The following is a 14,267-nucleotide window of genomic DNA, read 5'->3' on the forward strand; positions in this document are numbered from 1 at the left end:
CGCTTTCCACGGATTTGTGTGAAGGTCAAGCATTATTAAGTGAGTGGAGAGTAGAACGTGGTCCAAAAGGAAGGGACTTTGTATGTCTTACAGTTAGAGTAAGTATAGTTTATGCCGCTTTTAGCAATATCCAATCCGCATCAATGTATCCATGTCGGGAATCGAACCCGAGTCTTCGGCGTGACGGGACAAACGTTTCAACCAACAGGTTCCCCACAACCCTCTAAAAAGTAACAAGCAAAGTTCATGTTGTGCATGATGACAACTTTACGTATAATTTTAATTAAGGCAGCATCATTGTGAACGCAGACAAGAGAATACTCATGGAGACTACTGCTGTGTGTCCCCCCGCCCGACTTACAGGGTACTTCCAGGTGGATGTGTGGGGCTTGTCCACACAATCACAGGACTCCAAAGCAGAGAAGAACTTGAACACTTCCAGGCTTGTCACGCCATTTTGTTTTAAGTCTCCAATATACGCTTCCATACTTCCTCTTAAGCAGGGATGTTGACGTACTTCCTCTACAGCCGCGGGACACTCCGAGCGACAGCCTCCGTAAGCATTGCAGTTGTCAAGAACCTTTGAAATTAAGAATGAAATAGGAATAGATACATGCAGTTTAGAAAACGATCACTTAAGTAAAATTGATTTTCATTGAAAAGTGGAAAAAAATGTTTTGGACACATACTCGTCATTTGATGATCGTTTCAAAGTGGTAAATATGAATACAAGGCCAAAACCATAATATTAACATCAGTTATTATAATTATAATGCTTTAATTATGATGTTGATCATGATCATCATGTGAATACAAATCCACCCTATTATCACCTTCATGATAACACAATTCCATCCTATCATCACCATCATGATAATACCATTTCATCCTGTCATCACCATCATAATAATACCACTCCATACTATCATCACCATCATGATAATACCATTCCATCCTGTCATCACCATCATGATAATACCACTCCATCCTATCATCACCATCATGATAATACCATTTCATCCTGTCATCACCATCATAATAATACCATTTCATCCTATCATCACCATCATGATAATACCACTCCATCCTATCATCACCATCATGATAATACCACTCCATCCTATCATCACCATCATGATAATACCACTCCATCCTATCATCACCTTCACGATAATACCATTCAACCCTATCATCACAATCATGACAATACCATTCAACCCTATCATCACCATCATGACAATACCATTCAACCCTATTATCACCATCATGATAATACCATTTCATCATCTCTGGTACCCATCGATACAAGGACAGCAGAAGCAAGGTCGCATTGTACATTTACAACGCAAAATGGGATTTCAGAACATGTACCTATTTTGAGAATCCGGATATTCGGCATGAGGAGTAAACGCTGGAGCCACTAAGCTAACAGTTCGTGTTTGAATGAGCGGTTGAGTGAAACCAAGAAACTTAACACACATTGTTCTGAGCCCTGTCTTACATCCGAATATCCGCGTCCTGCTTGACAGCTGATATGTGGGCAAGTTATCTAATTCACCTTAATTTTCTATGTAGAGTTTCATCCCTTTGACATGTTTGACATACAATATTGTTTTCTCTGAAAGTAGGAACTGAAGAATTTGTTTTTCACAACATAACTTTTTCAGGACATACAGAGAACAATTTAACTAAATACGTTGAAACATGGTACTTGTTGTCACCCTGCCTGGCACTCGGCATTGAAGGTATAAGACAAGGACTGGTCGGCTTGAAGCCAATATACTGTGTCCGAGTGCGGTATTTAATGAATGTTAAACTGCCGCAGGGTATCTCAGTTGGCTAACGCTATTAAACCGGCATTACTACGTGCAATAATCTTGAGCGCGACGTTAACCTCCATTTCGCCTCACCCACCTTTGAAAATAGACGTTGACGTTGTGGGTGAGACGGGTTGAAGAATATCATCAGATCACAGTCGTTGAGTGAAGTGCCGTTGATTCTGCAGAGGTCCACGTCATCCCAGGTCACACATGAGGACATTTCTATGGCCTCAGCAGGGTAGAAGGTAAATATACCAAAACACATCTCATCGAATGACCCTTCACCATACCTGGCGGTAGTGGACCGGGAGGTAGACCTGAAGACACAGGTGGTCTCGAGGCTGTCACCTGGTCTCACTTCAACTGGGGGGTTGTATCTGGATAAGAAGAATACTATATAATCCCCCCTAGAACGGACCAGCAATCTTTACTGCTGTGGAACGTGCTTTAATGAGACCATATGGATGCGATTATTTTGGTAACTCGGAAATGTGTTAACCTGAATGATTTCATTGGGATGGATACTTTTTGTAGTCAGTATTTTTCTCTGATAATGGTCTCATCATCTTTCTTATGAGCGATTAGAAAAAAAGAGATGGAAAACCCAATGGAAAATATCAAATGTGGGAAATATCATTTTTAGACGATGGTGAAATTCTGCTCTAAGCATTAGAGCGAATTATGATTATGTTTTACGTCGCTTTTAGCAATGATGTAGCAACAACACGGAAGGGGACACTAGAAATGGACTTCACACATTGTACACATGTCGGGATTCGAACCCGGGTCTTCGTCGTGACGAGCGAACGCTTTGACCACTAGGCTACCCGACCGCCCCCACTTTATACGTCAGAGCATCTTTCATATCTAAATGAATACTTGTAAGAATGTTGAACCGGGAATGTTGAATGTTATTTGTTGTTTGTTTGTTTTTTGCTGTTGTTGTTGTTTGTTTTGTTTTGGGTTTTTTTGGGGGGGGTTGTTTGTTTGTTTTATGATGGGATTTTTGTTGTTGGTTTTGGGGTTTTTTGGGAGGGGGGTACAGATATGCTGAATTATACATTACTCGTAGACTGTTGGGTTGTCATAATTATAAACATCATCCGGAGTCAAATCTCGCAGTTTCTCGCCATTCCGGTTGAGTTCGACGTTCTGTTGGTAGCCTGAAAATAGATGTTGCTATGAGGCTGATTATGTACAAATAAGGGTTTTTATTGTTTTATTTTTTGGATGTCCTTATATAATCTTGAATGCTGCATGAATCCCAAGTCGCAAACGTAGTCGTCCGCAAGTGGGGCTTCCGGATTAACAGAATCCGGACTAAGGAGGTTTCACTGTGTCATTCCCACTCGAGCTGATATACTGGTAACCATAGTTTATTGTGTGCTCTGGTTTCTCATGTACGGCTGCCCATACCCTCGTAAAGCTCAGTAACGAAGCTTGAGCTTATAACAAGATCCGTAATGACCCTGACCCCTCAGGGATAAGGTAAGACTACTGAGTGCGGATACGTGTACTGTCCAGACTAAATGACTGATGTAAGCCCCGAGCATACAGCAATAGGCTTTAAGTTACAACATTCCAGATAATCCCAAATTCCGAGGTTCGAATAAACTGACGTCCAAAAGAATGTACACCAAGACGTTGAGAGACGATTGAAGCAACGACAAAGCATGTTGGATGTTAAACATATATACTTAATTAGGGTTGCGTTTTAAAAAATAATATTTCACTTCCTAAAAGCAGAACCCTTACGAGTAACAATGAAACAAAGATACAAATAAGATCAAAATGAGATCAAATGAGGTCAAAATGAGATCATTCACATTGTTATGGTCAAAACACACCAGTAACAGATTTGTAAGTCACTGCAAAGGCCTAAATCATTCTATTCTGTCATTCTATATTGAGTATTTCCATCTCGTGTATCAATGCAGACCACACACGTCGCTGCACCGATGACGTCAAACGCACATGACGTTAGCGGGAGACCGATGCCATGTCTCGATGACACATCGCTCCCGGCCCTGACGGTTGACTGGTGGTGCTGGTCGCCTTCTGACTTGCCTGTCAAGATATACCACAAATCTTCTTTGGGGTTTATGTCAGAAAAACATGCAGGTCATGGCAAAACATTAACGTTCATGCTGGAAGTCCCATGTCAGTTGAACTTTCTGAAACACAATTCGACGCCAGGCTTTGCTTGTTTGTTTGGTTGTTGGTTGTTTAAAGCGGCACTCAGGAATATTCCAGCTATATGAGGCGGTCTGTAAATAATCGAGTCTGGACCAGACAATTCAGTGAGTGACAGCATGAGCATCTACGCAATCGAGATACGATGATATGCATCAACCAAGTCAGCAAGCCATACCATCCAATCCTGTTAGTTAGCCTCTTACAACAAGCATAGGTTGCTGAAGACCTATTCTAACCCGGAATCTTTACGGGACTTGACGGTAGGCGCCCCCTTGATGTCTGTACACACACTGCCGACCAACAGATTGAAACACGCAAAACCTACTCTCATCAGAGAACAGGAGTCGTCCCCAATCTCGAATCTGCCAATGCCGAACCCGCCTGTCCCATATCAACTGCTATGTAGGTGTTATGGCGTCAACGTCGTTCGCCGTGACACTGTTGACTGACACGATGTCCGAGCGCCGTCGATGCCATTGCTGTCACAGGGATGAAGTGGTGTTAGAGATGAAGTCCACAGATGTAACGGCATGGCCTGCCTGCCGTAAACGTCGCATCAACCTGGTTATGCAAAAACGAGTGCAACCGAATGTTCTTGCCACGTTGGCATGTGTGGATTCCTCTTGGTCTAAACAATTTCCCTCTATGTCTGGATTGCTTTTAAACGAGGCATGTGTATGCTTTTGTTTCCTTGTTCCGGACGTGTGCTGTCAGCAGCTTTTTATTCCAGCTTTGCAGCGCATTTCGTTCACAAAATGCACGTTCTTCAATACAATTTACACTTTCTCAGGCTACATGACATTGAATACATTTGGTTGTATTTGTGCGACATATTTGAACGCGACATGATTTCAATGTTATACTTTGATGCATGTCAACTTTAACAATTTCTTCGTGTACTTTCCTTTGGACGTCAGTTTTGTTTATTCAAGATGATACTCGTTTTCATTTGCAGAAAGAAAAATGAAGAAATATAATGGCATTTCAGCCCTCTAAATAAAATTATCAAAAAGCACAATTATTGAGAACTGTCTTCGATCAATTTTGGGCCTGTGGAGGTATAAACGTAAAATCCGGTGTGTTAACTGTGTAAATCTGAACTTTTAGGTTAACAACTCCTTAAACACAAATACATATTAAAGTCAATTCTTATAAATACATACAACAATAAGTTCACGGGTTTATTTAATTGTTATTTAATTATAAATACACACAAAACAAAACCCGTGACATCGTTCTGCGCAATAATGCAACACAAACTCCGCCCATATTATTGTCAACCATTGAGAAAAAAGCAGTTTGTTAGAGGGCGTGTCCTATTTTTTCGGTTTATGGAATCAAACGCAAAAAATATTGCTTAGTTAGCCAAGCAATGTCACCGAATCGCTTGCAATTTAATTATTTCGTTTTGAACACTTGAATCAATGTATGACGTCATGAACAATGGATCACGTCAGATCCTTTGATTTTACTGAAACAATGTGACGTCATGTTGCTTCAACGGACCAATCAGCATGCAGAATGGGTAAAATACACATATGCAAATATCGGTAGGTGAGTACACTCGATTACTCTACCCTTACGAGTTGTGTTAAATTGTACATCGCATTTAGCCTTGTGAGCAATGTGATATGTAAATTCCTACCCAAGTAGTGCATATGGTTCCAGCCTGTCATCAGATGGACCGGTTCCGACATGATCAGCCGGGTACATTCAGGGGTACATGAAGACTTCTTGACCACTCTGGGCATGCCGGGAGGGATGTCCAGGTGCATCTGGCCGGTCGTTAAGTAGGCGGCGTTGTAGCGTCTCAGTTGTTTTGTTACAAACAGGGTTAGGCCAGAGCTGTCGATGTAGTCCGTCCTCTTTTGGGGGTTCGTCCAATGGAACTGTAAAACAACGCCAAAATCATTGTAGTAATTAACCTGTCGGATTCCGGGTTGGAACAGGTCCTCAGCAACCTATACTTGTGTACGAGACGACTGGTGGTCAAACTCGGTGGCTGGTTGAGAGCGAATATAGTTGCTCAAATTACGATCACAGGTTGTACTGGACAAGACTCGATTATTTACATTACATAGCTGGAATACTGAGTGTGGCGTTAAACACGGAACAAACATTGCAGATGCATATCAGAGGTCTCGGGGAAGTGTATTTCACTGTGCAGAGTTATCTCCGCATGTGTGACAGGATCGTTTAATATTAAAAACATGTCATTATCATATCAATATTTGTAGTTCATACAAATTAAAAAAATATGTCAGGCAAGGCATACCTGCATGTTGAGCCTTGTAATCCCTGCCAGCTTGCCAATTTTAAAGCCTGCCTCCCGATATACGCACTCTCCCGGCATCCCGAGCGTCCAGGTCTGCAGGGTCTTTTGACATCCGGTCGGTGCCATATTACATACCCCAGGCTTTCTTAATGGGCTGCCTGAATAAATATATGCATCAGTATTATTTGTGAGTTGTACTGATGAAGTATCGTAACTATCTTGCAGTATTCAGACAAATACGTTCCGCACAACACACGCACAACTCGAGAAGTAGTACCACCGATCTTCCACTGAATTATCGCGGTAGTTGCGGTCAATTTGCGGAAGTTCTGCAGATATCGATTTAAGATTGTTGCGCTGTAATTTATGCCACCTACTTGTAGCGTCACACCCCGTGATGACGATGTGATGCATGACGTTGGCGTTGTCGATGAAGGGTTTGCTGCCAATGAGATGATACTCTGAATCTTCTTCAAGCATGTCAAGTTCAAACGTTAAGCACATGTAGGTCGTTTCCTCAGCGGGGATGGCAGTAGGGGGGAACCGCAGCGTTATGTTCATCACATCTGCATGTTACATATAAAAGTACAAAAATGAAGCAATGTAAATTGTATGTCATCGCCAACAAAGCAGAGGTTTGTATAGTGTATACAACCCCGTAAAGAAGTGATTCACTCACTCACTCACTCACTCACTCACTGGACATGTATTTGATTGAATTAATTGAATTTAAGAATATAATGTACGCTAATGGAGCAATGTTCATCCCGATTAGCACATATCTAGAGGACCCGTGAAGATCCGGGGTAGAGTAGGTCTTCAGCAACCCATGCTTGCCGTAAAAGGCGATTATGCTTGTCGAAAGAGGGACTATCGGGATCGGTCGGTCAGGCTCGCTGACTTGGTTGATTCATGTCATCGTATTTCGATTGCGTGGATCGATGTTCATGATATCAATCACTGGATTGTCAGGTCCAGACTCGATTATTTACAGACCGCCGTCATATAGCTGGAATATTACTGAGCGCGGCGTTAAGAAACGAACAAAACTGGCATTTCATTTTGTGCTGTGTGGTCCTTAAGGCTGTCACATACGTACCTTGGCCGTTGATACCGTCACATTTGAACTCTCCCGTTTCACACGTGACGGCCTGGTTTGCTACTCGGCATTGGTCGCTGCCCCATGGGTCACAGACTCCTAAAATGTATTAAGGGTGAGTTTGTTTCAAAGACTTCAAAACATGAACTGTATCACTGTGTTTCCGGCTTTCCCCAAATCAGTACTGTCCAGACTAACGGGGTTTTTTTTTGTTTTATTATGAATATACCCAGACTTCGATACTTTTACATTTATGGAAGTATAAACATATCACAGGTGTGCAGACAGGTTTCTACGTTTCTAACCCCTTAGACACAAACAGGAAACGTAATGGGCGGTAGTGGGCGCGGCCTATTTTGTTTTCGGTTTATGGAAACATAAACGCAAAATTTTAAATCACTGAGTGAAGGACGAATGTTTTATTTCTCTCGGCTTTGCAATCCTCATGTCACGACCGAAATTAGAAACATGTTTACCAGTAAATAAGATTCCATTATATATTGCATTGGATCAATGAAATCACCGTGTTTCAGAAATCTTTAAAAAGAACTTGGTAGACAAAGTAGACTCACCTGGATGGGTGATACCGGTTGATTCTCGGGGGAAATTGCCCTTTGTCCACACGCAGTTGGGGTCGCCCAACTCTTGACCATTGGTCATCCCATCCCCGTCAGAATCCAGCCGGCACAACTCCTCGGTCCACTGGGAATAAGGGAATGGTGAGCTATAGAGACAATACACAACGTTGACCCACGGGACAGTGCCCTTCTCTAACTCGTGATACTTTCAGAGTGAGTTGGATTCGGATACAAGAGATGGCTCTCACATTTATTTCAATCAAACACGGATCTCCAATTCCTCGTGAATGTATAGTAGATCCGGGTTCGATTCCCACATGGATACACTGTATTAAGCCATTTCTGACGTCACTCGCCGTTATATGACACGCTATTGCTTAAAGCATCATAACGCCTTACCAACAACCAACGAAATTTTCTATCATAACCATTTTAATGAAGCATTACCTGTTGTTCATAACATACAAGGATTTCTTGAATATAGTACTGGAAGTATCACAAGCGCACTTGCCAAATGCCACATATACTGAATGCAATCGTATAAAATGCCTGATTTGCATAAAGCGGCTGTAAAAGTGATTTAATAATATGACAGTGTGGTAATATAATGTGATACTGCAGGATATTATATAATATAATGGTGCTATAATATAATATAACAAATTATTGTGATAATATTGTGCGATATGACAGGATATTATATAATATAATGGTGCTATAAATAGAGAATAAATATATCAATACTCGTTGATAAAAGTGGAAAAACACCTCGGCAAGCCTCGGAGTTTTTTTTTCTTGTGTTGATATAAACTGACGTCCAAAAGAAACTTTACCAACTGAAACTATAAATTTCAGACAAAGTATTAAAAAAAATTCGATGAAGTGTATCTAAAACACATAACCTAATTACAACAATAGTGTATGCAGAAAATTTAATCGTCTGTTACATGTTTGCGAGATAACACGCGAAAAAGAGAAAAACACGTACACCGCGGACAACTGCAAAAGCACGTGGGGGTAAGGGTATAAAACGATTGTAACGGCAACTCAGACATCCACAGTGATGAAAAAAAAACACAAAAGAAATGCCACGACTCACAGTCGAACAACGTGAACGAGCCTTGGGCATGGTACAGATGGGAGCCACCCACGCCCATATTGCACGAACCTTCTGTTGCTCCCGTGTGGCCGTTACCAACTTGATGCAACGTTACAGACAGACAGGTCGGACCGTTGACAGGCCAAGAACAGGCAGGCCCAGGGTGACCACGCCTCATGATGACCGGTACTTGCGTACCTTGCACCTCCGAAATCGCTTCCTGACAGTTACGTCATCGGCGACAAATGCCTTGGGTCACAAGGTTAGTCGACAGTGGCCAGGAGACTCAGGGCTCGTGGAAACTGGCAGAGGGTTGTCTTCACTGACGAAAGTCGATTCTGTATATTTAGGGCTGATTGAAGACAACGTGTTTACCGCCGAAGGGGTGAACGAACGGCGGCGTGTTGCAGGAGGTCGCACCATATGGTGGAGGGAGTGTCATGGTGTGGGAAGTGATTTGTGGGCAGGAGAGGACACCGCTGGTCATCGTTGACGGAAACTTCACAGCTCAGCGTTACATGGATAACATTCTTCGTCCAGTTGTCCTACCATTTCTCCAACAGCAGCCACGTGGTGTCATTTATCAGCATGACAACGCTAGAGCCCATACAGCCATATTTATCTTCTCAGTACACTTTACTTCATGCATGTATGTTTTGTTGTTTTTGAGCAAGAGTGATTTCAAACTCTGGTAAAGTTTCTTTCGGACGTCAGTTTATTTAATATCAAAAGACACGAGGGTGAGATTTTATTTATCATCCAACATCATTCTTCCAACCGTTTCAGTTTGTAGACAGTAATAAGACAGGGTCTTAAGAGTAAAAGGTACTGCTTAAAGCTTCAGTAGGAGAGACATTAGTGATGTCATTTTATTGTGACGTCATAGTGACAAAGCATCGTGATGCAATTGTATGCAGCAATATCTACAATGTAGATATCGCTTGATCTCACCCAAGCAATATCAACTTTGGGAGCCAGTTTTGGATGATAATATGATATAACAAATAATCATTTGAACACTTTGACAAATAAGCAATTTAAAAAAAAACTCTTGTAGTTATATACTATTCAATTCTTATATCGTTATATAAGCATCGATATTATGGATATGTGCTCCAGGTATCGACTGAAACTGACCAGCTGCTCGAAGATGTCCCACGCACATCATTCGATGTGATACAGCATATTCAGCATTGTTTCATTTTCTTTATAAAAATACATGACATGTAAGTAAAGTGCACATTCCTATTAATTGTGTACCTTGATATAGTTTAAACAATATGCATATACAATATATATTCACACTCAGTTTCGTAACAGTGTGAAATACATCAGCATCTCTATTTAAATAGAAGTATATGTTACAATTAACGTGTGCGTTTACGGTGTACACATGCTGCTTACCCTGTGATAACGGGCGAAGTCCTGTCCAAATGGGTTTCTTGGTCCGCCTCCTAGAGGGTTGGCGTGCCCGACCCCCCACCATAAGTAGTTGGGTTTACATGGGTGGGGCACGTGATCTCCGTTTGGGATCTCATCCTGGTAGAAGCGGAAGGCGGATGTAGTCGCCACCAGCAGAAGGGTGAGAATGCTGATTTAAAGGAAAGAACATGAATCATTAAATCATTTAGCTACTGTAAGTTGTGAACAATATTAGCCAATCTTTGCAACATATGCTTGACGGTAATTCTTTTCATCACAAGCGTTACACTCAGGAAGTTCGTCCTCATCGGATTTTATCATCCAAAACTGGCTCCCACAGGAGATATCGCTTGGGTGAGATCAAGCGATATCTACATTGTAGACATCGCTGCAATATTAGATTGCATAACAATGCTTTGCAGACCATTTTGACGTCATTGTTACCATGACGTTACATTCAAATGACATTATTAATGGCTCTCCTACTGAAGCTGTTAGCAGTACTTTTTACACTAGAGACACCTTTTCATTACTGTCTACAAACTGAAAAAGTTGGAAGAATGATGTTGGATGATAAATGGAATCTCACCCTCGTGTCTTTTGATATCAAATATATCAACACTCGTTGATAAAAGTGGAAAAGCTTCGCGGTAAGCATCGGAGGTTTTTTCCACTTATATTGATATAGTGGTGATATATTTGATATCAAAAGACACGAGGGTGAAATTCTCTTTGTCAAGAGTTGCTTCAGCTGCAGCATCGGCTTTTGAGTTACCTGTAATGCCTACACGACTTCGTAACCAGCAAAAGACGATGTCAGATTGGCCAGCAGAAAGATCATTGAAAAGTTCTATAAAATGTCAAAGATTATGGGATGATTTGAGGTGACACTTTTAAGTGCACGGAGTAAAAAAAAAGATGATGAATATTTCACATTGATTTTGTTGTTTAATAAAGATCAAAGCTGTTATGGATCCAATGATGATCTTGCACTTCATCATCATTCTACTCGTCCGAAAAAATGGATCTGTGAGAATTATAATTTGTTCGTAATTGGTGATATGCTTGTTGATATACCAAAGGACTTTTTAAGCTGGGTAAGAGTGAGGTCTTCCTCTGGCTTCACCAAGTGAGCGAGGAGGAGAAGACAGAAGTCGGGAAGGTGGTAAAATATTTAAGCTGCAGTGATGTGTGATTGAATTTTGCTTCAAAGAGGTGGAACCAGGTTTGGCAAATTTCTAAACAGGTTTTCATACTGAGGGTTTCAAACACAATTTACACTGGGTTTGATTGATTGGAAGGAAATTTAGTGATGTATTGCAGTGATAGCTGAATGTGGCATTGTTCGAGGGGATGTTCATCAGCTCCCAACTGAGTGGATCGATGTTCATAATGTCAACCACTGGATTGTCTGGACAAGACTCGATTACTTAGAGATCGCTGTCATATAGCTTGAAATATTGCTAAGTGCGGCGTTAAACAACAAACAAACAAATGCTAAAGATTTACAACTAGTCATGTACAAATATTGAGGTGGCAAAAATTACCATAAATACAAGAGAAATATCTACAAGAACTAGATAGTCTCGCCACAGCACGAAAATCAATGTTACTAAAACACGTTCCATGCATGGCTAATGTAGCAAATATATATGAGATAACATATATCAAATCAATACATGATAATCCCTAGTCTGTTACCTATTTCATACAATGGAACAACCCAAGAAACACGAATAGATTGAGATTAATATTTAATTACGATAACGATATTATTCAAAATTCAGAATACATTATAATAAAATATTCATTTTTCAAAATTCGACTTTCAAGTATCTATATATACTAAACCTAGCCATCTCAACTGTAAATCGTCTCATCTCAGTTTCTCAGTGTAATAATTTTTTCTTCCTATTGTTATTTTTGTAATTTCTAAAAATTGTCTTCTCATCATACAGGCATCTTTCATTACACTTACATTAATTTTTTTTTTTTAATTTCCTCTAAGTCCCCTAATCCCCTAAAGCTCTACCCCTTTCATTTCTACTACCTCTACTCCAGACCTTAATCTCTCCTTTAGGTGAGTTCATAGTGCCAGACAGGTAAATGCCGCGTGTTGTTTTAACTAATTGTAGGGTAGCTGGGTTGTAGGGGAAATGGGATGTAGGGGTTTTGGGAGATAACCCACACTAGAGTACGGGCGAACGCCGGATTTTGCCAAACGATGACGACGCCGGGCAATTAAGGGAGAGGGGGGCGGTGCTCGTCACGAGACCGTGACCAGACGTTTCTCGGCCCGGGGACAGTGTTCACACTGTTGATAGAAAGCGCGGAATGTTACCTGTTTCAACAAACAATAAGGGTATCCAACCTTAGCGCGGGGAAGACTCACGTGGTTCATTCTACACAAAGGGGCATGGAGCACGCTGGTGAACAACTTCCATTAGTGTACCCACAACTGGTTGAGTTAAAATGTGTAATGGCTTAGATAGGTATACTCGTTACATTCCAATGCTGGGAAATCACATGATGTTTACGTCTACTGAACGAAGACGGAATAGACGTTGTCGTTATATATATTTGTTTCTAGCACATCATTTCAAAGCTGTGACTTAAAGGGTTAAATTAGCTTACTTCTATGCACAGCGAAAGTCGCATTGTTGTTGACTCGTGCTCATAATATACAGAGGGCATTATATAAACATGTTTATTTCATCAAGTGACCCGTGAAAGTTCTTTAAGAAATATACGTGTTGTATTTTTTCATCACTAAAGTGACATGTAGTTATCATCCACAACAAGTCGACTTTTAACTTGAATCGTGATAGAATTATACGTTTTCTTAATCCCTACAGTGAATTGGGTTTAACTTAACGCCGGTTTTAACAGTATTCCGTTAATATCAAGGCTTAATGTGGGAGGAAAGCCCGACGTCATGCAGTTCTCAGACGTTGACCACTTCGGTGAAATCCACGAGCACGGGTATGGTGCTGACAAACCTAGAAACATAATCGGGGCGAACCGGGATTCGAACCCACAATCATAGGTTTCTGGCGTGCCCAAGGACGCAACTCCGCACAGCGAATCGCGGCGCCTTCGACGACTGGGAGGAATGCATACAAGTGAACAGTAAGAAAGATAAGTGGGTCAGCGCAGCTTTTAGCAGTATTGCCAGACAGATTAATGTCGCCGTAAGTAATTTTGAGAAAACACGAACACAGGTAAATGTGTGATGCTGACAAATAACATAACAGGGCAAATCTTGGAATCGGACCCACGATCCGCGGATTCTGATGGACAAGGGGGGCAATTCTGCACATAGGGTTAGGACAGTATTGAGCATCCCTGTCCCTGTAAGGCACATAAGAAAATCACCGAATGGGGACTCAATACGAAACGATTACACTGGCAATAAAACAAACGGCGAATGTCTTCAACTGGAAAACAATACTTCTTAAAGAGTTCCACTGATCTTGTTCATTCGCACACTAAGTAAAGGGCCGTTTGTTCGAAGTACACCTTTACGCTTATCACATGATCAGACATGCACAATCGTTAACTCACTTACCCTAAGTTAAACATAGCGCTGAGATTTACTTGAACTTGACAAGAATGTGCTCGCCGAACCCTCTTGTCGCGATTTTTGACAAAGCTCAATGGTTACTGCTTATGTACGTTTGTAAGTGAACCCGTGCTCAAAACAGGGAGGGCAGAGAGTTGGTGACAGCCTTTCATCACAAGCCACTGATCACACAGATATTATGGCCGTCTCTTTATA

The 14,267-nt window shown here is 41.2% G+C and overlaps 1 protein-coding gene across 1 annotated transcript; it reads right to left on the reverse strand.

Moving 5' to 3' along the window:
* Window positions 1–247: 247 nt before the first annotated feature.
* Window positions 248–14,267, reverse strand: LOC124121604 (tyramine beta-hydroxylase-like). Its single transcript, XM_046484628.2, has 10 exons — window positions 14,058–14,267; window positions 10,472–10,658; window positions 7,963–8,092; window positions 7,391–7,489; window positions 6,669–6,857; window positions 6,292–6,449; window positions 5,662–5,905; window positions 2,887–2,983; window positions 1,915–2,197; window positions 248–580 (listed from the first exon to the last, which is right to left on the reverse strand). The coding sequence occupies exons 1-10, from the start codon at window positions 14,069–14,071 to the stop codon at window positions 284–286; spliced, it is 1,698 nt and encodes a 565-aa protein (XP_046340584.2). The 5' UTR covers window positions 14,072–14,267; the 3' UTR covers window positions 248–283.

The sequence above is a fragment of the Haliotis rufescens genome, unplaced genomic scaffold (assembly GCF_023055435.1).
Source record: "Haliotis rufescens isolate VD_foot unplaced genomic scaffold, xgHalRufe1.0.p SCAF_8, whole genome shotgun sequence".
Classification (NCBI taxonomy): Eukaryota; Metazoa; Mollusca; class Gastropoda; order Lepetellida; family Haliotidae; genus Haliotis; species Haliotis rufescens.

What these genes read in the sequence shown, in the direction of transcription:
- LOC124121604 (XM_046484628.2), bottom strand. An exon ending in CACGGGGTGTGACGCTACAA is followed by an intron (nt 6,450 to 6,668) that starts GTAGGTGGCATA and finishes ATATTTATTCAG; the next exon opens with GCAGCCCATTAAGAAAGCCT. An exon ending in GTCAACGTCTATTTTCAAAG is followed by an intron (nt 581 to 1,914) that starts GTGGGTGAGGCG and finishes TTAATTTCAAAG; the next exon opens with GTTCTTGACAACTGCAATGC.